General features: G+C 47.8%; 1 protein-coding gene across 3 annotated transcripts in view; it reads right to left on the reverse strand.

Annotated features, from left to right (window-relative positions):
• The window catches only part of BFSP1 (beaded filament structural protein 1), a gene marked incomplete at both ends in the record, with an annotated part of 39,644 nt that extends 16,439 nt beyond the window's left edge, over positions 1 to 23,205 (reverse strand). For all 3 annotated transcript variants that reach the window (XM_080813868.1, XM_080813867.1, XM_080813866.1), the window contains 4 exons: positions 3,286 to 3,378; positions 6,586 to 6,681; positions 17,202 to 17,262; positions 22,832 to 23,205. In XM_080813868.1, coding sequence (XP_080669994.1) covers positions 3,286 to 3,378; positions 6,586 to 6,681; positions 17,202 to 17,262; positions 22,832 to 23,205 — 624 coding nt within the window. The remainder of the gene's footprint in view (positions 1 to 3,285; positions 3,379 to 6,585; positions 6,682 to 17,201; positions 17,263 to 22,831) is intronic.
• Between the last annotated feature and the right edge of the window lie 417 nt (positions 23,206 to 23,622).

The raw sequence follows: 23,622 nt of genomic DNA on the forward strand, positions 1-23,622 counted from the left end.
AAGTGGAATCTGAGATATAAATGCAGAAGGCCCTCCTCGGCCCTGCGTGGTTACTATGTCCCTACTGATGCTCCCTACTTAAAAACTTATAAATGAGCCCCCCGCCCAACATCCAAAGATGTCACTCCAGGACCATGGGGGAATAAGAGAGCAACAAGACCGCCCTGTGTTCAAGCACCCACAAAAATCACCAAACGTCCCCTCCCCTATAACACAAGTGATGCTGCTGGATCACCAAGTACGGACTCTCAGGTTGCAGACTATGGGGATGCTCAGTCATAGGACCAGCCCTTTCCTGAGGGCACCCAACCCAGAGCAGGGCCCTGCTTAGCTGATCCCAGACCTCCTAGCATAGGCCTCGATCCTCTCACATGTCCCTCCTCCACGGAGACACCCTGCAGGTCTCCCTGCAGGGAGGGCACCCCCTCCCTGCTCCAGTGAATAATACACCCAGCTTTATTTGACCAAAGATGCGTCCCCGGCAGCTTCTGGCTAGAGGGCGTGGACATGGTGCTTTACTGACACCTTAACCGGGTAACCTGTCTTCCTAGTACACTAATTATATCCTCAACGAAACAAACATGAAAGGGACCATCTATCTCATATACAGAATTTTTAAGCGAAGGTTAATAAAGAATGTAATTCTTTTCTGAATCTCTGGTTCTCCCAGGAGGGTCTTGTTAAAAGGGCAGATTCTGACTCGGAGGGTCTGGGCTCAGGCCGGAGAGTTTGTATTCCTAACTAGCTCCCAGCTGACACCAAGATCACGGACGATCACTGATGTTCTCAAACTGAGGCCAGTCTCTATAGTCTTAAAACTCAGAAGAATTTTGTTACAAGGAAACAGATGATAGGATTAAAAAGTGTGCTCTGGGGTAAAACACCTTTGAACCAGAGGGAAAAATGAGGATTGCACAATGAAAATAAGGTCTGGAAAGAAATCTCTGACAAAGAAAATTAAGCATCAGGAAAAGCTATTTTAGGTTTTTGTGGAAACCTCGGTTACACCAATTATGGGGAGCAGGTCCCTGAAATGGTCACTGGCAGGCAATTTGGACAAGAATATCCCAAGAACAAAAAACTTTCCTACCTCAGAGATGTTACTTGGCAGAATTTTTTTTTTTTTTTAAAGATTTATTTATTTATTTATTTGTCAGAGAGAGAGAGAGAGGAGTGAGAGTGAGCACAAGCAGACAGAGTGGCAGGCAGAGGGAGAAGCAGGCTCCCTGCCGAGCAAGGAGCCCGATGTGGGACTCGATCCCAGGACGCTGGGATCATGACCTGAGCCGAAGGCAGCTGCTTAACCAACTGAGCCACCCAGGCATCCCACTTGGCAGAATTTTAAAGTGTCTTCTAGAGGGACCTGGGTGGCTTGGTCAGTTAAGCGTCTGACTCTCGTTTTTTTTGATCAGGTGAGGATTTCAGGATTGTGAGATAGAGTCCCACATCAGGTTCCAAGCCCAGCTCTCTCCCTCTGTCCCTCCCCACTGCCCCTACTCCCGACGCATGCTCTATCCCTCTCTATAAATAAGTAAATCTTCAAAAAAAAAAAAAAAAAGGTAAAGTATCTTCTACAAGCAAATGCTAGGGTCTCTTCAGCTTTGATATTTAAAAAATTAAGTTAAAACAAAATGCCCTGGGGCGCCTGGGTGGCTCAGTTGGTAACCATTAACGGTCTGTCTTCGGCTCAGGTTATGATCCCCGGGTCCTGGAATCAAGCCCCACATCGGGCTCTCTGCTCGGCGGGAAGCCTGTTTATCCCTCTCCCTCTGCTTGTGTTCCCTCTCTCTCTGTGTCTTTCTCTGTCAAATAAATAAATAAAATCTTAAAAAAAAAAAAAAAAGGCTCAAGCAGCCAGCTACCCTGGCCACAGGTCCTGCAGTTTGTCTGCTCTCTGCCCTGGGAGCTTCTATTGAGGGAGTCAAGGCTCCACCTGTCAGGCAGCTAATTAATTGACTTTGCGTGTGGTCTAGGCAGACATGCAGGTGAGTCCAAGTGTCACTGGGGTTGAGCACCACTGTCCTAAGTCATCTTTGCAAAATACCCTTGCAAAATCTCCCAGTTGACCAGTCCACCAAACCTTGTACCAGCCCACCAGAGCCTCTGGAGAAGGGCCACCATGACATTTTTGCCGTAATCAGCATTATTGTCTGTTGATTTTTACATGTCTCACGTTAGGCATCTCGAAACCCATTAAACCACATTAGGAAAAAACTACGCCAGCAGCTAGAGAGCTAAAGGAAGAAGGAAGGTGGGACATTATATCAGAAATAAGGTTTTTAGGGGCGCCTGCGTGGCTCAGTTGTTAAGCGTCTGCCTTCAGCTCAGGTCATGGTCCCAGCATCCTGGGATTGAGTCCCACATCAGGCCCCTTGCTCAGTGGGGAGCCTGCTTCTCCCTCTGCCTGCTGCTCCCTCTGCTTGTGCTCGCTTGCTCGCTCTCTCTCTCTCTGGCAAATAAATAAATAATAAAATCTTTAAAAAAAAAAAAAAAAAAGAAAGAAAGAAAGAAAGAAAGGTTTTTACATCCAAATCCACATTTTTAAAAAAATCAGCTTCTGTAATCTCTATTTTTCTCCCAGTAGTTTTCATCCCACAAACTCACATAATCATTAACAGAGGCTGACTCTGAAAATACAGCCACGAATTGTGGGGGGGCTCCCTGTATTCAAAATTTATGGTCAAGTTGATAAGGAGAATCAGAAAACAATTTTTTTTAAATGGGCAAATGATTTGATTAGATACCACAACAAAGAAGTTACATGGATGGCAGATAAGTCCACAGAAAGACGTTCCACGTCACTAGGCATCAGGGGATGCCGTTAAAACCACAGTGAGATATACAACACCTGTCAGAAAAGCAAAAACAAAACAAAAACCCAACATACCCAGTGCTGGCAAGGACGCAAAGCAACAGAAACTCTCACACATTCATTGGTGATGGGCAGCAACAATGCAAACGGCTTTGGGAAACAGTCTGGCAGCATCTTATGAACTACGCAAGCAAGAGCAGCCCATAAACCCAAGAGCAAATGCCTAAGAAAATGGTCAGGGACACCCTTTGTGTCTTCATCTGTCTAAACCCCAGCATTTCCAGTCTGAGGAAAAGAACAGAAGGGTAAACTTCAAATGTGAACCCAGAGCGAGAGCAGGGGCGGTGAACCCAGGGCGGCTCAGCGTCTAGTCTGACTTGATGCCTCACCCGGGTCTCTGTTACCTAGGCCCGTTGGGGTGTGAGGGGCCTCCCCAGATAGGGTTTCCCTGCAGCCGGGGCTCCGGGTCTTACCTCCCTCATCCCACTTGTAATGGCAGATGCTTGAGGGGTGGTCTGGACGATCTGCTGCAGGATGGTGACATAGGTCTGAATCTCCAGAAGATTCTGTCGGGGGAAGGTAAGTGTTCTCATTAAAACTTGAGCTGCTTGCAATGTCCACAACAGCCAAACTATGGAGAGAGCCTCAATGTCCATCAACAGATGAATAGATAAAGAAGATGTGGTGTGTGTGTGTGTGTGTGTGTATATATATATATATATATATGTGTGTGTGTATATATATATGTGTGTGTGTATACACACACAATGAAATACTATGCAGCCATCAAAAGAATGAAATCTTTTCATTTGCAATGACATGGATGGAACTAGAGAGTATTACGCTGAGCCAAATAAGTCAATCAGAGAAAGACAATTATCATATGATCTTTCTGATATGAGGAATTTGAGAGGCAGGGCAGGGGGTCGTGGGAAAGGGAGGAAAAAATGAAACAAGATGGAACTGGAGAGGGAGACAAACCATAAGACACTCTTAATCTCAGGAAACAAACTGAGGGTTGCTGACAGGGAGGGAGTTGTAGGGATGGGGTGTCTGGGGGATGGACACTGGAGAGGGTGTGTGCTATGGTGAGTGCTATGAATTGTGTAAAACTGATGAATCACAGACAGGTACCCCTGAAACAAATAATATATTATATGTTAATTTAAAAAAACACACAAAAAACAACTGAGCTGCTTGAGATTTTGCCTCCAGGACCAGGAGACCCCAGTGATGAATGCTTTCACGTGTTCACTGTCACAAGCAGGACAGACCGTGACCTGAGGAGTGGACAATTTAATCTTCACAAGAACAAGGGGACAGATGAAGAAACTGACGCTTGGTTTATCTTGCCATTTCCCTTCAGTGACATGGATGCTTTGCTGCTGGTCTTCCTAGGGCCCAGGATGGCAGAGCGATGAGAGGAACAAAGAGGTCCCACAGGCTACAAAGGACCATTTCCGATCCCAGAACAGGGCAATGCTTCAAAGGATGGTCAGTCGATCCCAGACTAAATCACTTACAAGTTGGATGTGGTCTCAAGTAAGTGATTTAACCTCCTAAGGCTCAGGGTTTTGCATGTAAGACGACTAACAATCTGGAGATGGGGCCTGATCCCCTTTCCCAGAAGAGCACCTATGCCCAGTTCTGGGCATGAGAGCCAACAGCACCACACAGAGAACTGCCTTTGGCCAGACAGTGGCCATCTGGTCCAGGAAGCAACACCCCCTAATCCCACCTCTCTCCCAACCCAAACCAATGACTCCTTGGCACAGGAAGAGAAAAGGCCAACCCTCTTGCCTCAAGGTGGGACCAACCCTGTGGGACAATTCATACTCCAGAACCCTCCATGGGACCAGACTGAGGTCAGACTCCAGCTAAGCCCACACCCTTGCTCAGCTCCTGCCCCTGTGCTCCTGTTCCCCCTCATCTCCTCCTGGGAGCTCACCGCTAATACAGCAATCACGCCAAAATCACCACTTGGGCTCTTCTCCTAGGGAGCCTGCCCTACAACGCTAACTCACAAGCCTGGTGTTAGGACCCATGAGGGAACGCACAGAAGCTTTGAGCTCTATTATTGTTCTAAATGGCCTTAAAGAATGCTTTTAGTTGCTTAGAGATTGTTCCAAGCACCGCTCCCAGGATTCCTGCAAGATATAGCAGGGGCAAGAAGACAGGTGGGGAGGAGGAAACAAGCCAGGCCTGGTGGAAAGGCAGAAGAAATGTCAAAAGGAGGGACACCCCTTCAGTGTGAGCAACTGGGCCTCCCACTGAGTGCAGACAGGTCTACACGGAGGCAGGAAGAGAGTCTAACGCTACTGAGCACGTACCGGGCTCCACGCTGTACCAGGTATCTCACCAACACTCACATGCTGTCTCAGTTTCCCCAGAAGCAGACTGTTTGAATGTTGTGACCCTCCAAACGTCACCTATGGAAGCCTTAACCCGCAGTGGGATTGGGGTCGTGGAGGCGGGGTCTTTGGGAAATAACTAGATTTAGATGGGGTCATGAGGATGGGGCCCACGAGGGTATTAGTGCCCTTAGAAGAAGTGACACCAAAGAGTTGGTGTCGAGGAAAGCCCAGGTGAGCATACAATGAGGAGACAGACATCTGCAAGCCAGGGAGATGGCCCTTCTGGAACCTGGTGGGCTGGCACCCCCTGGCTCAGTGTACCAGCCTCCAGAACTGTAAGAAACAAATTTCTGTTACTTCTAAGCCACACAGTCAGTGGTACTTTGTTAGAGCAGCCCAAGCCGGCTAAGACACAGGCCCCAAGAGACGGATCTGAGGGCAGTTTATGCGGGTGAAGATGCCAGGAAACGTTATTGGAGGATAAAGTAAGACAGGAAAGGGAAGGCAGCCAATAAGGAGCGTGTTACCAGGTAAGTTCGCACGGTGGGCACCCAACGCTCACGCCTCCTGGGGCTCCCTGGGAGCCGTGCAAAACAGCAGGTGAGAGGGAGCTGGGGTATGAATCCCCCAACATGCGTTGGTCACTAGCTGGGGCTGTTCCAGGGGCAACACATCCCGTGAGCTAGAGCCCCCGTCCACTGCCCAGAGAGCATCCGGAGACAGAGTACAGATACTGGTAGCTGGAGGGAGACCACAGCCCACCAGAAAGGTCAGCCCCCCGGGACCACGGCCAGGCTCATAGGTCCACTACAGTTAACTGCACCACTGTGCAGAAGGAGAGTCTGGCATTTAAAGATGAGGCAGCTCAGAGTGGGAAAGCCACTTGCCCTTGGTTACACAGCTCCAGGATTTGATCTGTCGAGTACACCAAGGCCCCCCAAAGTCAGGCTTGTGGGAAGCTAGCAGGAGTGGGAGGCAGAGCAGAGCACTACATGACAGAAAGCTCCGGAATGCCAATTAACTGGCTTGGAGGCAGAGTTAATATATATATATATGCATACACACACACATGCATATATGTTACATTTTCTGCATTTCTGCATTTCCTGAGCTGAAACAATTGACAAACCTAGCTTACTCAAGACGGATCCACGCAAAATCACTTTGTGAATCGTAATGTACTCAACAGACATGAGTTCCCAAGCTCTCCCCCCAACACACACACAACTGCCTCCTCCTCTGTATACGTCTGCCTCACTAAGCACCACCCAGCAACCAATCCATCACCCACTTGGTTCAATATGCCCCAAAGGAACCCACTACAGCAGGCTCAAGTGTCAGCCACGAGTGCCCTGGCCTTGTCTGGCCAGACCCAAACCAGGTTATCTGGTGGATGGGATTCAGAAGGTTCATGGTTACCTTTTTGTACCTATCCTTTGCTGCACTGATGTCATCCTGTAGGAACTGGGCTTCAATCTGAAGGCGTAGGTTATGGAGTAAGGCTTCATCGGCTTCCTGCAAGGAGAAACTGAGTCACACACCTGACTTGGAGGGACGGCATGGTGGAAGGATTGGCACATGGGTGTGAAATCACCAGTTGTATGGACACACGGACCTCCTGGGGTCTTATTAAAACACAGGGTCTTGTTCAGTAGGTCTGAGAGAGTGTCTGAGATTGCCTATCTCTACTAAGGCATTGGGTTAGCCCATTAGACCTGGTTCAGAACAGTTCTCCACAGAGCTTGATTTTGCCCCCGAGGGGACTCTTGGTAATATCTGGAGACATTTCCCATTGTTACCACTTGGGTGCTGGAGTGTGACAACTGGCATCTGATGGGCAGAGACCAACAACGCGGCTACATATCTTATAAGACACAGGACAGCCTCACACAACAAAGAATTCTCCAGTCCAAAATGTCAATAGTGCCAGGCTGGCAATACCTTGAACTAGAAAGATCAGGGAGAAAATCAGGATATAGTTACATACCAACAGCCTTAAAATTTCAGTTACATTTGTATCTGTTCTATATCTCATCATCAGGAAATTGAGTTTCTAAGACCAAGAAAGTCTTCCGTGAACACCAAAACCTTCATTTTAATAGTTTTCTCCCAAGGACTGCTGACACTTACCCCTGACGCTATATACCTTTAATACAAAATGCAATTTTTTTAATGATTGCTGTGGTAAACAGTGTTTATTCCTTTAAAATTGGAAATGACACTTAGGACAAGAGGCTGAGGGTTCTCACCAAACATTCTGATAGTTCATTGGCTTTCATCTCATTGCTCTTGTTTGTGTAAACCAAATAGTTGAAATACTGTTCTCTTAATAAGATAGCATTGTCAGGGGGCCGAAGTGGCTCAGTCAGTTGAGCGGCTGCCTTCAGCTCAGGGTCCCACATCGGGCTCTTTGCTCAGTGGGGAGCCTGCTTCTCCCGCTCTCCCTACTGGTGCGCGCTCTCTCTCTCTCAAATAATATTTTACTTTTTATTTGACAGAGAGAAAGAGCACAAGTAGGCAGAAAGGCAGGCAGAGAGGGGGGGTGGAAAGCAGGCTCCCCACTGAGCGAGAGCCCGATGCGGGGCTGGATCCCAGGACCCTGAGATCATGACCTGAGCTGAAGGCAGAAGCTGAACCCACTGAGCCTCCCAGGTGCCCCATAAATAAAATCTTTTTAAAGAAGAGTAAGATAGTGCTGTGATGTGATGGCTGGAACTGCCTTAATGCTATAGCAATCTCTCGTGATATTACTGGTGAGCATTCCTTGGGTTTCTCAAGATTGTCACTCTCTTGAGACACCTCTCCAGGAACATCTGCCAATACCTGGGGCCTTGCCAAATGAATTTTTTTACTGACTTATTAATGACTTGTTAAAAAGCATGATGAATGGGAGCCAGGGGCTTTCATCAATAAAGGTGGATATGTGGTTGACTAACGTATTTAAGACATTCTCCATCCTTGTGTCAGCAGACTTAAAATAGTCAGGCATGAGCACTGGCCAAGATATTTTGAAACATACCCCACTCTTGCACTAACAGAATTTAGATTTCAGGGGGCCTTTTGCCTGCACTCCTCAAAAAGCCATTTGATTCCTTAATCATTGCTATAAAAGACAACTGGTGTGGGAAGATTCTGATTGTCGGATGCTGACCATAAGATATCAGAATTCTGATTCCAGTGGATCACCTGCCTTTGAGGTGCTTATTAAAAGCCATGAGCTTTTCATGCAAAGTGCAGCATCAGGACCTACCGCATCAGAGAGCTGAGACTACATGACACTAGAAAACAGGCTGTATGAACTTGAGAGGGCCTGCATCAGAATAAACAATTAAGATATAGAGGCCATGGGAGGTAGGAATAGGGTATTTGGGTGATGGACATTGGGGAGGGTATGTGCTATGGTGAGTGCTGTGAATTGTGTAAGCCTGATGATTCACAGACCTCCACCCCTGGGGCAAATAATACATTATATGTTAATAAAAAATAACGCTAGTAAAACTGGATATTCTCATGCAAAAGAATAAAATTTAATCACTACCTTACACAACTCACAAAAAAGAAAGAAAGTAAGAGAAAAAAAGAAATACATGCCTATGTTAATTTGGTCTGAAATTTGAGTAAAATTATTGGGGGGGGCAGCTAATCACCCAAATCAAACTTCTGAGGCTATTTTATCTATCAATAAGAACTTCAAGTTTATCTTTTTTTTTTAAGATTTTATTTTAGAGAAAGCGCACAAAAAGGGGGAGAAGCAGAGGGAGAGGGACAAGCGGACTCCATGCTGAGTGCAGAGCCCGACACGGGGCTCAATCCCAGGACCCTGAAATCAGGACCTGAGCTGAAATCCAGAGTTGGCCACTTTTAACCCCAGGCATGCCTGAGTTTATCTTAAAAGAACTTTGGAGTTCTGCAAAATCAGCTGAGTCAACTGGCAACTGCTGGGCACATATCTTAAATCATTCTTTCTTTTGCCTAGACTCGTGCAAATAAAAATGAAATAAGCGATCCTAATATGCAATGTCCAAGTCTCAGGCATAATTTAACATTTTCTGGTAGTTACCGTAAATGAAATGAAAAGAAATGGGTGAAAGCAATTCTAATAATAAATTTTATTTCACCCACGCTACCCCAAATATTATCCTTTCACTGTAATCAATAGTTTTAAAGTTATTAATGAGATATTTTACATTTTTTTTTCTTCTTTCAGGCAAGGTCTTTGGAACCTGGTGTGCATTTTACCCTTACAGCGCATCATGACTGAACTTCCCATGTTTCGATCGCTCCCCAGCGCATGTGGCTGGTGGCTCCCGAGAGGGACAATGCAACTTTACAGGATGAATTTTGGGCACAAGGAAGCATCCCCTTCTTTTTCCATGTCTCCTCCAGGTTTCTGCTCCAGGGGGAGCTTCCCCCAGTTTCTCTCTGGTTACTAAACCCTTCCCTCTGAAGACTCTGAAGTCCCTTGATGGGCACCAGGGAGGCCAATACTGAGCAACCAAGGAGGGAGGGAACCCTCAGAGAGAAAGAGAGAAGGACCCCAACCTGGAGCTGGTTCCCTGCCCGCTGCCCCTGGACTCTTCTCTGCTTTCCCCAGGGTCTGCTCACTTCCGGGCCTGGACCTGGCTTCTGCTGCCCGCTGGGAGATGGAAGAACATAGTAAAAGATTGCAACCTTTGAAAGACCCACACAGGTTCTGAAGTCCTTTTTTTTTTTTTTTTAATCAGAAGAGAATGAACCAAATTACAAAGCAGGGATGCACAGCTCCAGGTATAGGGCTCTGAACTGTCCGAACTAAGTTAATGTGAAAACTACCTCTGGGCGTTCGGTCTGGACTCATACTTTAGATGAATGAATGAATCAGTCACGGACTTTTGATGAGCTCTGCCCTCGGGGCTTCACGATGGGTCCTTGAATTCTGTGTCACAGGGACAGTAATGCAGAGTTCAGTGAAACCTCAACAGCATCGTTTTTCCCTTCAGAAGAGGCAAGCTGTCCCTCTCCCCCACCCAAAACTTGATGGATTGATACACTTGTAACAATCAAGGTGTTCATTCCCCAGGGCAAGTGAGTCGGTCCCCTCAAGGTGAAGGGTGAAGCCCCTTCATGAGAAAAATGGTGACACAAAGAAATCCCAGGAGTCTTTCCAGTAATGGGAAAGGGCTGCGGAACCAGACGTGCTGGGATAATTTACAGACTCCAAAGGAAAGGCAGCCAGGTCTCAAGAAGGACAGAAAGCAGGGCAGTCTCAGGACTCTAGCAGCAGGAGGCAATGGCTCTGCCCTCACAATGACGGGATACAAATGAATTCGCTTTTGTGTCCCAAGTCCTGAGTCACATTTCTGGGAGAGTGCTGTGATGGCCAACATGAGTCACATAACACATAACCATCAGCTTCACTGACAGTCCTACCAGGGCCCCAGTGATGGGAGGGACCATCCAAGTGTGTGGGAATGCAGCTCTACTCTTCAGGAGCCGTGGTTTGTTGTAGAAGTGATTCTCAACCCTGTGGACAGGGACACCCCTTGGAGGGCCATGGCTCAGTTTGGGGCAGAGTTGGTCAAAGACCTTGAGCCAGTCCTTCTAGATAGCCTCCTACCCTCCCTTCTCCTCACCCTCCCACCACACCCCTCTTAAGACTGCTGAGGATGAAGTGAGGCAGAGAATTCTCAAAACATCTTCATTTTTACCAAAAACTCATCCAGGATTAATCCACAATCACCAGAGCTGAGGAACTGGAAATAGGGTTTCAAGGAGCCTTTGTGTCATGACTTTAAAGTAGTCAGACACACAATTTTAGAAATAGAAGGGACCCTTGAGCTCACTGGTCCTCAGATTTTTTTTTAAGATTTTATTTATTTATTTGTCAGAGAGTGTGCACACGCAGGGGGAGGGGCAGAGGCAGAGGGAGAAGCAGGCTCCCCACTGACCAGGACTCGATCCCAGGACTCTGGGATCATGAGCTGAGCTGAAGGCAGACGCCCAACCGAATGACCCACCCAGGCGTCCTGGTCCTCAGATGTCTCTCAAGTTACATGTGTCATATTTCAAACAAATATTCCAGGATGCCAGAGTATAGGGGGAAAACAGAGGCATGCTTCTGGAAGGACATGATTGCAGTAGGGTAGGGGGCCAGGCACCGCCCCCTCCCCCCGCAACCTCCCAGCAGCCCTCTTCCCTCAGAGGGAAACGCAACTCAGAAACTAGAGTCTCTCCTTACAGATGGACAGGCTTAGGCCAGACTGACCACTGGGTCACGCAGCTGGTTAGCGGAAGCTAATGGGAAACGACAGAACTGGAATCTGTCTTCTCTCTACGAGTCAGGAGTTGAGTGCTGATTCCTGACCCCATCCCGCAAGGTGCCTGCCCTTCTTCCCCCATCTCCCTCTTAGTCTCTCACCCAAACAAACACGCTTGGTTCCCATCAGCCAAGCCTTGAAAACGACTCACAGGTGATAACAAAGACTAGCTGATATTTATCCTTAAAATAGGGGTTACAGAAATGCTTCTGCAGCACATTCTCTTGCTTTGAGGACAATCAGCTGACACCCTGCCCCCAACGCTTGCGAAGGTGAGCAGGCACCACTGGAATGGACAGTTGCTGGTGTAGGGGGGAGGATTCGATCGGGAGTGCTCTCTTTTGTTCGCACCAGAACTCAGAAATGTGTAGACGCTTGTGTTTTTATTATGCTTTGGATGCTGTCGGCTGCATTTTTTCAAAAGCTCCACCAGCAGCAGCATCTAGACTTTTTCCAAATGTAGACTCTGGGTCAATAGTCTAATTTTAGAAAACATTCCAACCCTGATGTTTGTATGTGTTGGCGATCTAGGCCAGCAGTTCTCAAAGTGTGGTTAATGGTGGCTAGGGATAACGAGAAATGTAAAATGATGCGGGGAGTAAAATATCTGGCAGGTCCCAAACCTACTGGGTCAGGATTTCTGGGGTCAGGACCCAGCAATCTGTATTTTAACATGCCCTCCACATGCTGCTGGTCCACATGGTGATTTCAGAATCACTTATCTAAATCATTTTTTGAGAAAAAGACTAGAGAAGTCACTAAAATCCAACATGCCTTTGAAAAGTCAGATTGCCAATCCATTTACAGAGATGCTAGAAATCCCACTAAAAACCCAACTGTCTGTATCTTTGCCCAGCCTCAAATCCAGCATCCAAGTGGGTATTCAAGTTCATTGAGATATCTAGTTAATCAGCGTTTAATTCAAAATAAACTTTAACCTCAGATGTCAAAACCTTCCCAAAAGTTGTAGGTTTGGGGGCACCTGGGTGGCTCAGTGGGTTGAGCCTCTGCCTTCAGCTCAGGTCATGATCTCGGGGTCCTGGGATCTAGCCCCACGTCGGGCTCCCTGCTCAGTGGGGAGTCTGCTTCCTCCTCTCTCTCTGCCTGCCTCTCTGCCTACTTTTGCTCTCTCTCTCTCTGTCCAATAAATAAAATCTTTTTTAAAAAAGTTGTAGGTTTGCATTCCTTCCCAGTGCTAAGGCTGGCCTGGAGCACGGTGCTGAGTCTTCTACAACTCTGTTCCTGGGTTTCCCACTGCCTCATCCTCTCTCCCTCTGCACATCTCCTGGTTCTTCCTCTGCCCTTCTGTTCTCCAGCTTTCCCACCCCTAACCCCTCCTGAACTCAGTCTTCCCTGTTCCCTCTCTTCATCTGCTCCAGCTCTAAAAGTTCAGGAAGGTCACCTCCAGCCCCAGAGTTGTTATTATGCAAATGAAGCCTTGTCACCCGGAAAGCAAAGGCTTTATGCCTCTTCCCCAAATGCCCTTGCTTCTTGTCCTTTCCCCGGGTACAGTAAAGATACACAAATTACATGGGAAAGCACATATGGCAGCTTCAGGCACTTCTTAAAAAATTGTTTTTAGGGGCGCCTGGGTGGCTCAGTGGGTTGGGCCGCTGCCTTCGGCTCGGGTCATGATCTCGGGGTCCTGGGATCGAGTCCCGCATCGGGCTCTCTGCTCGGCGGGGAGCCTGCTTCCCTCTCTCCCTTTCTCTCTGCCTGCCTCTCTGCCTGCTCTGATCTCTCTCTGTCAAATGAATAAATAGAATCTTTAAAAAAAAAAAATGAAAATATGTTATAAAAAAAAAAAAAAAAAAAAAAAAATTGTTTTTAAGTGAAAGCATTTGACTAGAACATACAGCATTTTAAAATTCTGGGGATTTTAAAGAAAAAAGGAGAGAAACCTTAAAGTCTCCTAATAGTTTTCTTAAGATAAGCAACACTGTGCATTATTGGGACAACTAACCTTATATACATAGATAGAAAATGAGTCCTAGAGGTTAGCCAAACCCAGATACTTAAAAGTCATCAAGAATTCTTACTGCATCAAGTCTTAAAATCTGAATAACTTCAGCCATAGCATGTAAGTGGTATGTTGAGGAATTTATCTTATTTCAAAGTGCCTAGCAAAGAGTGGCTTGCTTTAGCTTTTTTTTTTGGGGGGGGGGGCTGCTAAGAATATAAGAGCTCTGTTCTGAAGATGTAATGACATGGGCAGTATTAACAGATGACAGTCTGGGGAAAGCAGCAGCAATCCCTCTTGTCAACATACACTGTGATATTTTCCAAACATGGTTCAAAGACTGGGTCAATGGTTTCTCCTGTACCCATTTTTCATGGCCATACCTAGGGATGAATCCCTTCCACAAAGGCAAAGGAAAGGGGTTCTGACACTGAGCTGATAGTCAAAACCATATTGATCTGATATAGGTAGACCCAAAGATTTGTCAACCAAAATCACAGATACGACCAGCCAACGAGACGTGAATGTACTCTTCCATTTCTACCTTCTCACACGACCACCTCGATGGACAGAGAACATCCAGCCTTCCCCTGGCCAACCCCTTGAGTTCCCCTGAGGCAAGGATTGGGTACATGTTGTTTATTCCAAGAAGTTCTGGAAGGGAGGAAGTGATCCAGGGAAAGGAACAAAGGCAATGAAGGTGTATAAGGGGCAGATTATCACTGTGGACAAGCACACCTCAGTAGTGCTGAGGACCTTTTAAGAGACTGCAGAACTCACCTCTGAACTGTTGCTATGAGCTGTGGGGCAACTGGGCACCTACTCCCACCCCTCAGCAGCTGAGGTTTGCTCCTGGGGTGCTAACGCCCACACTTCTGGACTGTGCCTCCAGCACATCACGCATGTTCCCATGGCCAAAGACATGTAGGAAACCGCTAGTGTGTTCAGCATGTCTCTGTGACCTCAGAGGTAGCCCACGGGATAGGCATGGAGCGCCAACATCAAGCGTGAAGCACCATCTTGACCCCGAGACTCTGGCTTTGTGTCTGTCTCCTGAAAGACAGAGATTCCCCGACTACCCTTGGGAGGCAGAGAATGAGTCAGGTGCACAAAAGACTCCTGACTATACCTGCCAAGGGTGGGGTGTGGGGCTTGAAAGGCACTGACCCTCACCCAGAGTGAGCCTTCTCACTGGCAACAGAGGGACTGGGCAGGGTCGTTTCTGAGGATGGAATAAATAACCACAAAACTGTGCCAAGGCTCCGGGCTGGTGTGTGGCCATCGTCACCTCCCTGCATCAAATGCTGTGCTCATGATTTCTGCTACCACCGCGCACCACCTGTATTTTTAGTCACTCCATTATTTTTCTTCAAATTGATTCATTTTTACTTATATCCATTCAAAAAGGAACTTTCAATGTCACCTGCTATCGAGAAGGGGTAATCATAAAAATAAATCCACAGCTGTTAGAAAATCATTCCTCCACACACCACCGAAAATCCCCTCCCACTCCACCAGGGCCATGAATCCCACACTCTGGGGAAATGCAGCTGACATCCCTCACATAAAGTGCTCTGTAAGAATAATGGTGACAGGCAAGTCACAGACACTGTGTGTCACGCCATTCTTACTGTGCACGTCGACAGACATCCACTCCTTGGTGGGGGCACTGTTACACTCTTATTTCAGCAACGGAAGAAGCCAAGGCTCAGAGAGATGAGGCAATTCACGCAAAGTCTCACAGATACTCAACAGTGGCATGAAAGGTCCTGTTATCAGGCTGCCCTCCCTTTTTGGACTGGATACTCACTTGTGAGCAGAAGTGTCCTTCCCTACCGTGCTGATGGCCTGCGCTGGCCCTGGCCCGAGCTGCTGGTAACATCTTTCCCCAGAACTTCTGTAACATTCTGATGGGACGGATACTCCAATTGCTCACGCTGTCTGTCCCAATACACGCCAAAGGGAGGTCTTTCCCTTACCTGGCATTTTCTCTGATACCTTATTTTTCTACCCAAGAATATGTATTGCTTTTGTAATAAGAGAATAACAACAGAAGGCTGGAGCTTGTTTTTAAACCCAGTGTTATTTTCCACCAAAGCTAAAAAGACGGTCCATACTCTTTCTCCCTCCTCTATGAAGAGTGCCCATGATGGGACTGCACGAGTGACAACGTTAGAAGTAAGTCCAGTGAGAGTCCCACTTGCAGTGAGGACAAATACTCACAAAGCAAAATGTGGCAGTGCTGGGAGGGGCTGAACTGACACCTAAGTGAGGGGTGTCACCAGCCACCTGTGTCTCTGAAAGTGGTAGTCTGTGGATAAAGTGGTGGCCGCATCTGGCAGCGGGGATCCCCACCCAGAACAAGAATGGGGATGACCTATAAGTATCAGCAGAACAGCTGGATGATGTCTGATGCTAACAACACCCAAATCCCAGCTCAACCTTCAACAGGGTTGGGGCCATCACAGTCCAAACCAATACAAGACCAATCATCAAGCCTGTGCACAGAGGGCTCTCCTAAGCTCACTCTCACCCCGAACCTTTGTGTTTCTATCTGGGGTGTTCACGCAGTGGCTGGCCTGAGACAGTCCCAGTTCCTGTTAGTTGACCTTGGTAGTTATTGGCAGAACCTCCCTTCACACAGTGTCCTGGTTCAGGCAATACATCGTTTGCTCACACAAAGAAGGGCACAGAAGCATCACGTGGTTGGTAACACAGACAAAGCAAAACTCAGTTTCCCTGGGTTATGGTTCTAACTTTTCTACTGGTTAGCAGACTAATCCTAGACAGCAGATGCTGGACAAATCTAGGAACTGGCAAACACCCTGAGCCAACCCCGACCATCTGTAGTGGCTGCCTGGAGCTCCACGTGAAGAATCCTAAGGCCACATCTAGGCACAGCAGGGAAAGGTGCTGTGTTTGCTCAATAATTCTGATGAGGAATTATGGGTGTGGAAGGGAGGGAGAGGGGAAAAGGAACCACACACCCTAAATAAGCAAAATTTCAATGAAACAATCTCTCTGGGTCTTTCTGCTCGGACATTTGAGCTCTGAAGTGACAGCTATTTGCCATCCCTGGTTTCGTCCAACCTCTGAGATCCCAAATTATTCCATCTGGGAGTCGAGGTCCCCTGGCTGGAGCAGAAACTCCAATCAGTTAGGATGATGATGGAGCTTCTGAAGAAGGACATTCCCTGCAAAGGACAACCCCCCAGGACTCTCCAGGAGGGTCTCCAGCCAGAAGATAAGAATCCCAGGTGCGCCCCCCCACCCCCAGGGCTACTCTCCAGGCTCCAAGAAGGGAGAGCTTGAAGGGAAATGGAAATTTCTTCCTCTGTTCTCTGAGAGTTCTCCTGCACAAGAGCAATCTTGAAACTTTCAGCCAACGGGGCGGAGACATCCTTGCTCCCAGTAACCACTGCCTAAAGCAAATTTCCTAACTTTGGTGGGTTTGACACCAATACATCTGAATGGCACAACCGCAGCCAGTCACCAGAATGCGGGTCATGTGTGAAGAGCCTAGCGCAACCCACGAAGCTTAACAGTCTAGTGTTCTCTTGCGAGCCTCGTGTGTTATGGGAGAGGACAGGGTGTCTCGCGTGTGTGAGTTCACACAAAGATGTAGTTGAAAATTATAAATCAAGAAAGAGAATGACAGAAAAAGAAATAGGTGAATCCTAAAAGGACACAGAGGGGAGGTGTGTGCCAGTCATTTCAGCCACTAAGTTCCATTCTCAAACTCAAGTCTGGACTCAAACTCAAGTCCATGCTCAGCTCACCTTGTTAAGCCGTTCCAGCATTTCTTTTAGGAGCAGCTGACACTCACATTCGTTTTCATACCTGCAAATGGGACACATAAACAAACGTTGGACAGCTTCCATGATTCAACACATGAAGATCACACAATCAGCGTCAAGTTTCATCTGAGATGAGTACTATGCTGTCTCTTTAAGGAGAGGTCCCTAAGGTTAAAATAGTAGCTAATGCAGGGCACCTGGGTGGCTCAGTGGGTTAAGCCTCTGCCTTCGGCTCAGGTCAAGATCTCAGGGTCCTGGGATCAAGCCCCACGTCGGGCTCTCTGCTTGGCAAGGAGCCTGCTTCCCCCTGCCTCTCTGCCTACTTGTGATTTCTCCCTCTGTCAAATAAATAAATAAAATCTTAAAAAAAAAAAATAAATAACAGCTAATGCACTGCGGAGCCTGTGGCTCTCCAACCTCTTCCACAGCCTGGCACATGCGCAGAAGGCTGCGGTGGCCACCGCACACGGGGTAACTGGGAACGGTGAACACTACAGGAGTCCCGCAGCCTGGAGGCCCTTCCCCCAACCCAGGCAGCTCAAGGCTGAAGGAACTATATCTCCACACACCCCTAACCCAAGCACAGCAGTGGCACAGAGGCTTCCCTGCATGACCTACAACAAACACCCTTAACCTGACCTCGTTTGGGTTGCCTAAACAGTTGTATTTTATCTGCATGTGTCAGTTTTTCTGGATTATGCCATATAATCCTTACAAAACCCTGGAAGAGAGAAGTTATCGTTGTTCTCCATGTGAAAGCTAAGGAAAATGGCCCTTGACCTCCAGCAGCTGCTCCAAACACTTCTTCCTCACCTCTGTGCCCTCACCCCTACACACCAAAGCCCTGCTCTGGGCCAGTGGCCAGGGCGGGCTGGACAGGCCAGTGTCTGTGCCCCTGGGGCAGTCCTTAACCTCTGACAGAAGGCGAGCCGGCACATAAATACCCCAGCTTCTTCGCCCTCAGCTAGGACAACTGAAGGATTTCTCCATCTGGCAGGCTAGCTCCAGGAGCCCACAATGTTAACCTGCTGGATAATGCACTCGGGGTTTTCTGCCTTCCCCTCCTGCCTCCCTTCCTCACTCCCCAAACTAGCTTCTTGAGGTCACCTTCCAAATAAGCTACTAGCCCTCAAACCCCTTGATCGGGCTCAGCTCCTGGAAGACTCGAAACTAAAAGAAAGGTGGAGTCAGGATTCACACTGGAATCTGACACCAAAAACTATACCCCTGATAGCCACACCACGCTGCCTAGGTAGAGCAGAGAGATCTCTCCCCGCCCCCCTAGATTTAAACATACGCAAAATTGATAAAGAACGGATACTAGGAATGTGTGTAGCTTTCCTCCTAGTCATCTTCTTCCCTGGACTTGTAGAAAATGATAGGGATCAAGGAGGCAGAGAAACCCCAGAAAACAATCTGTTCAGAGAGTTTCCCTCTAGGGGGAGTTTTATCCCCTTAAGAAAGACAGGAGGCCCTTTCCCAAATGACTCCGCCCTTGTTCCCTGTAAGCAGTCCCCAATGTCCATCCCCGCCTTCTTCCAGGAGTCAGAGCCCTTGATGTTTGGTGGGCACAGGGCTGCCTAAAGAGGAAACTACATTTCCCAGCCTCCTTTGCCGCTGGGTGTGGCCATGTGACTAAGTCTTGATCAGCAGAATGTAAGCGTAAGTCTGCTGGCAGTCTTCAAATATCTTTGATAGGAGATGGTGTAGGTGCGTCCTTCTGTATCCTTTCCTTCATCCCGCACCTGAAACAAATGCTGCTTCCCTGAAGAGCAGGCAGAGCCTTCTGAGCCTCAAATCCTACAGAGTGGCATGCTGAGCTGTAAAGCCAGACCTGACACCAGAGAGAAATCCATCCTGGATAAGCTGATGTCACTTTGGAGTTTATGCCCTTTGTGGTTGAAACTAATCCTAATTAGCACTCCACACAACCCACAGAGCATAGCTTTCAGGGCCCTTGCACACCCCTGCCATGGGCTCAAATCAAGTACTGAAAGTGGTGCTAAGAATCCCTGCTGTTGTGTCCGCAGAACGAGAGAGTCCTGACTTCAGGGAAGAACAGTTAGGAATATGTGCACTGTGCACACTCCCAGCTCTAAAGCCACCGAAGACGCTCAGCTGTACCAGGAGGCAAAGCGCATCCGTACAGGCTTCACACTTCCCACTGTCGCATCAGCAGTTTCTTTTGTGTGTGGCTCTAAAGCAGCCAGAAATTATTTTTTAATGGCTAGTTATCTTTGAGAGTAAAACTGTTTACAAAATCCAAATTTTCCCATTCTGCTTTTCTCCTAGGAACATCTAAAAATTTCTGTAGCTTAAAAACATGTTGGATAAATGCAATAACATGTTATCGTGGGTAATTTTCATGCTGTAAAGTCTAGATATTAAAAACAAGTGATTTTATTATAAAGACTTCACGATAAACTCATATATATATTCACACAAGTGCATATATATATGAATGCATAAAATGAAAAAAACACTTTGGCTTCAATTATCTAATTGTTTTTTAGCAATGTGGACAATTGACTGTAGGCATCAATGTATTTTGGTAGTTCCATTTGTTTTTATTTCATTCTTGTTTTATTTAGTCTTTGTCTGATGTGCTGGAAACCTGATTTTGAAATTATTCAACTATCCAAGTAGAGAATGGGCTTACCAAGACTGCATATACCTTCCCACTTCTGCATTATTTTCACCTGGCTTTGGCTAGCCATCAGCTCACCTCTGGGATGTAAAACCATACTTCGTGTGTGTGTACCCGTTCCTATGGGTGGGTATGATTTTTATAATCATTTTCAAATCCCAATACCTTAGTCAGAATACCAAAGTATTTCCAAGGGGGCAATGGAAGGGAATAAATTAATGAGAATTATTAAATCAATCACAGAGCCAGAAGGGACAGCTCCATGATGGACATCTAACTCAGAACCAAGTGAAATCAGGAAAAGACAAGGAAAATTCAACATGGCCTTTGCTTCAATAAGGGGCTCAAGGGAGTCATGACCACCCAGCCAAATCACAGCAGACTGGGGCCTCATGATTAGGTAAAGACCATTTGGGGATCCAGGGTTTCCTGCTGGCCCATGGAGCTGCCCTGAGTGTGTGAACCAGTGTATGCTTCCCTTTGCTTTAGAAAACACACATTTCAGGGGCGCCAGGGTGGCTCAGTGGGTTAAAGCCGCTGCCTTCGGCTCAGGTCATGATCCCAGAGTCCTGGGATCGAGCCCCACATCGGGCTCTCTGCTCAGCAGGGAGCCTGCTTCCTCCCTTCTCTCTCTGCCTGCCTCTCTGCCTACTTGTGATCTGTCTGTCAAATAAATAAATAAAATTAAAAAAAACAAAAAACAAAAGAAAGAAAACACACATTTCATTTGAATGAGAACCTATCTTGGGTCTCGCTCTCCAGGAATCCAAGAATGGATCCTCTCCAAGATACAGTGTTCTAGAAAGTAGAGGGTGAGAGAACCCAAATTTAAGTCCGGCCATCCACTGGCCCTCCCGAAGCCTCGATTTTCCCATCAAGGGCTCTAACAGGTAGATTTCCAGATCCCTTCATCCAGCTCCAAATCTGTTTCTATGGATCTAGCTCCAAAACAGGACTGATAGGAATGAGGGCCACCTGGGTGGCTCAGTCAGTTAGGCATCTGCCCTCAGCTCAGGTCATGATCCCAGGGTCCTGGGATGCAGTCCTGCATCAGGGGGCCCTGCTCAGCAGGGAGCCTGCTTCTCCCTCTCCCTCTGCCCCCGCCCTTGCCCCTTCCTCTCCCCCTCCGCTCGCGCTCTCTCTCTCTCAAATAAATAAATCTTAGAAAGAAAAGGAATGAAATCAATGAGCATGATCTGATAAACATGCTCTGTACACTTTGTTGAATAACCTACCCACCATTCAGCTTAAGAATGTGGGACTCAGACATACAGCACGTTTGGAGAAGCCCTCCGGGTACCCTAGACCATGGGTCCCCAAACCTGAGTTTTCACTGAAATTACCAGTGAGCTCAAAAAACTTAACATTTCTGGGCCTCTCCTGGGGTCCAGGATTGGGCCTGGACATTTGTATTTTTAAATTAATTTAACTTTTTAAGTTAAAATAACTTCTAAATGAATAAATCTCTTCCATGGTTAGACGCATTTTTTTAATTACATAAAAAAAAAAACTGTTCCATTAAAAGTCTCCTCTGCTCCTATTCCCCAATTCCCACTCCCCGGTCCTCCCCATGAAACCAGTCTCACTGGGTTTTTGCACGCGTCTGCTTGTGTTCTCTTTTTCCTTATGCAATAAAAAATTGTACTCCTCTCCCTCTTCTTTTTAAAGCAAATGACAGTAACACACTATTCCCTTGTTTTACAACTGTGCGGCATTCCACTGCATAAATGAAGCACAATTTGATAACCTATCTACCTACAAATAGGCATTTAGGTTCATTCCACACTTTTGCTATCTCAGATCACACTTCGATGAGGGCATGCCATTTTACACCTGCTGGAGCATCTAAGAACGAATTCCTTGAAGTGCCCCTGCAGAATAAAAGAGCACGTGCATTTATAACCTGGGAGGATGGTGGCAAATTGCTGGCAAATTGCATCCTTTCTTCTTTTTAACAATTCCTCCAGTGATCTTATCATCTTACTCAGTCTGCTCTGGACCAAGGCTTCTGAAACTTCAAGCTTAACTCCATCTCTAACAATCTCCTCGGTGATGGCAATGTTGCTGGTCCACCGACCACACTTCAAGTAGCAAGATTCTGGAGGACATACACGTTGAAATAATGTCCAGGTATCAGCTATGATGCAGTAAAGATGATTAAGACTTCACACGCCCAGGACCTGAATTCCATCCCGGTGCTGCGATGCACTAGCTAAGTGACCTTGCCCCAAATTCTGACACTGTCTAAGCCTTTGTTTCCTCACCTGCAAAACAAATGCAGTACCCTCTATTCCAGGATAAGGCTGTGAGGATCAAATAACATGGATACATCTCAAAAACACTGTGCTGGGCAAAAGGATCCAGACATATTACAGCCTATCTGTAAGATTCCACTTTTGTGAAATTCCAGAACACGCGAAATTAATCTATGGTGACAGTAATCAGAACACTGGGTGCCTCCGGGGTTTTTGTGGGGGAGGGGTGCAAGGTGACCGGGAAAGGACAGAAGGGAACTTTCTGGGGCGGTGGAAATACCCTGCTTGTTTGGAGAGCTAGATGGCTACATTGTCAAAACTCATTGAACTATGCACTTAACACCTGTGTATTTTTTAGAAAAGATTTTATTTTTAAGTAATCTCTACGCCCAAGGTGGGGCCCGCACTTACAACCCCGAGATCAAGAGTGGCACGCTCTACCAATTGAGCCAGCCAGGTGCCCCCCAAACTGTGCATTTTATTGCATGTAAATTAGACCTAAATTTTAAAGCGTATTACAAGTAAATGATACCACTTTGTGCAAATTGCGAAGGGAAGGGGTTCTAGGTAAGGGAGAGGCACCGCGCCCGCGCCCTCTGCGAGGACGAAGTTCTGGGTCGCAAGGCGTCCGCCCACGCCCTGCCTCCGTTTCCATCCACCTCCACCTCCACCCCTACCCCACGCCTCCCGAGCGCGCGGCCGCCGCTTACTTGCTGCGGAACTCGTCGAGCGCGCGCTGCGCCTCTGCGCCCTGGCGCTCCAGCCGCGTGCGCTCAGCCGCCAGGTCCCGGGTACGCTGGCGGTTGCCCTCGACGTGGCGGGCCAGGGCGTCCTCCGGGCCGGCCAGCTCGCCCAGGCGCTGGAAGGCGTCCAGCTGCCGCCGGAGAACTGCGTGGCGCTGCTCGAGCGCGCGGGCCCGCTGGACGTGGGCGGCCACGCGCTCACCGAGCCCCTGCAGCGCCGCCAGCCCCGGGGCGGCCGGCCGGCCCTCCACCAGGCTGTCGGGCTCGGAGGCGCGCGGCGCCTCTTCGGCGCGCTCGTACTGCTCCTTGCGGGTCTGGAAGACGTAGCTGCGCCGGTACATGGCTCCTGTGCAGGCGGGCGCGCGCGAAGCCGGCTCCCAGAGGCCGTACGACCAGGCGGCGGGCCGCTAAATAAACATCGGGTCCCCCACCCCCGGCACGCTGCTGGGACGTTCCAGAGCCGATCAGGGGTTGAGCTCAACACTGGACCCAGCCTCTGGAAGAATAAAAGAGCAGCGGGCCTGCTTTTGTCCGCCGGATTAGCGGACCTTACAGCCCTGGGGGTTGGAAGGTTTATTGGGCAATGAGGTTTTTGTTCTGTGATTGTTAAAGCCGGTTGCTTTATGATTGAATGGAGGGTCAGGAGGACAAGAGAGGCACGACTGCTTCCTCTGGGGATTGTGAAGGAAGCCCAAGGGAGTTTGTTAAACTTGGACTGGCTCAAAAACCCAAGGACCTCTCGCTTTGTCTCCTCTCTT

Source organism: Martes martes, assembly GCF_963455335.1.
Source record: "Martes martes genome assembly, chromosome: 9".
In the NCBI taxonomy this organism is placed as follows: Eukaryota; Metazoa; Chordata; class Mammalia; order Carnivora; family Mustelidae; genus Martes; species Martes martes.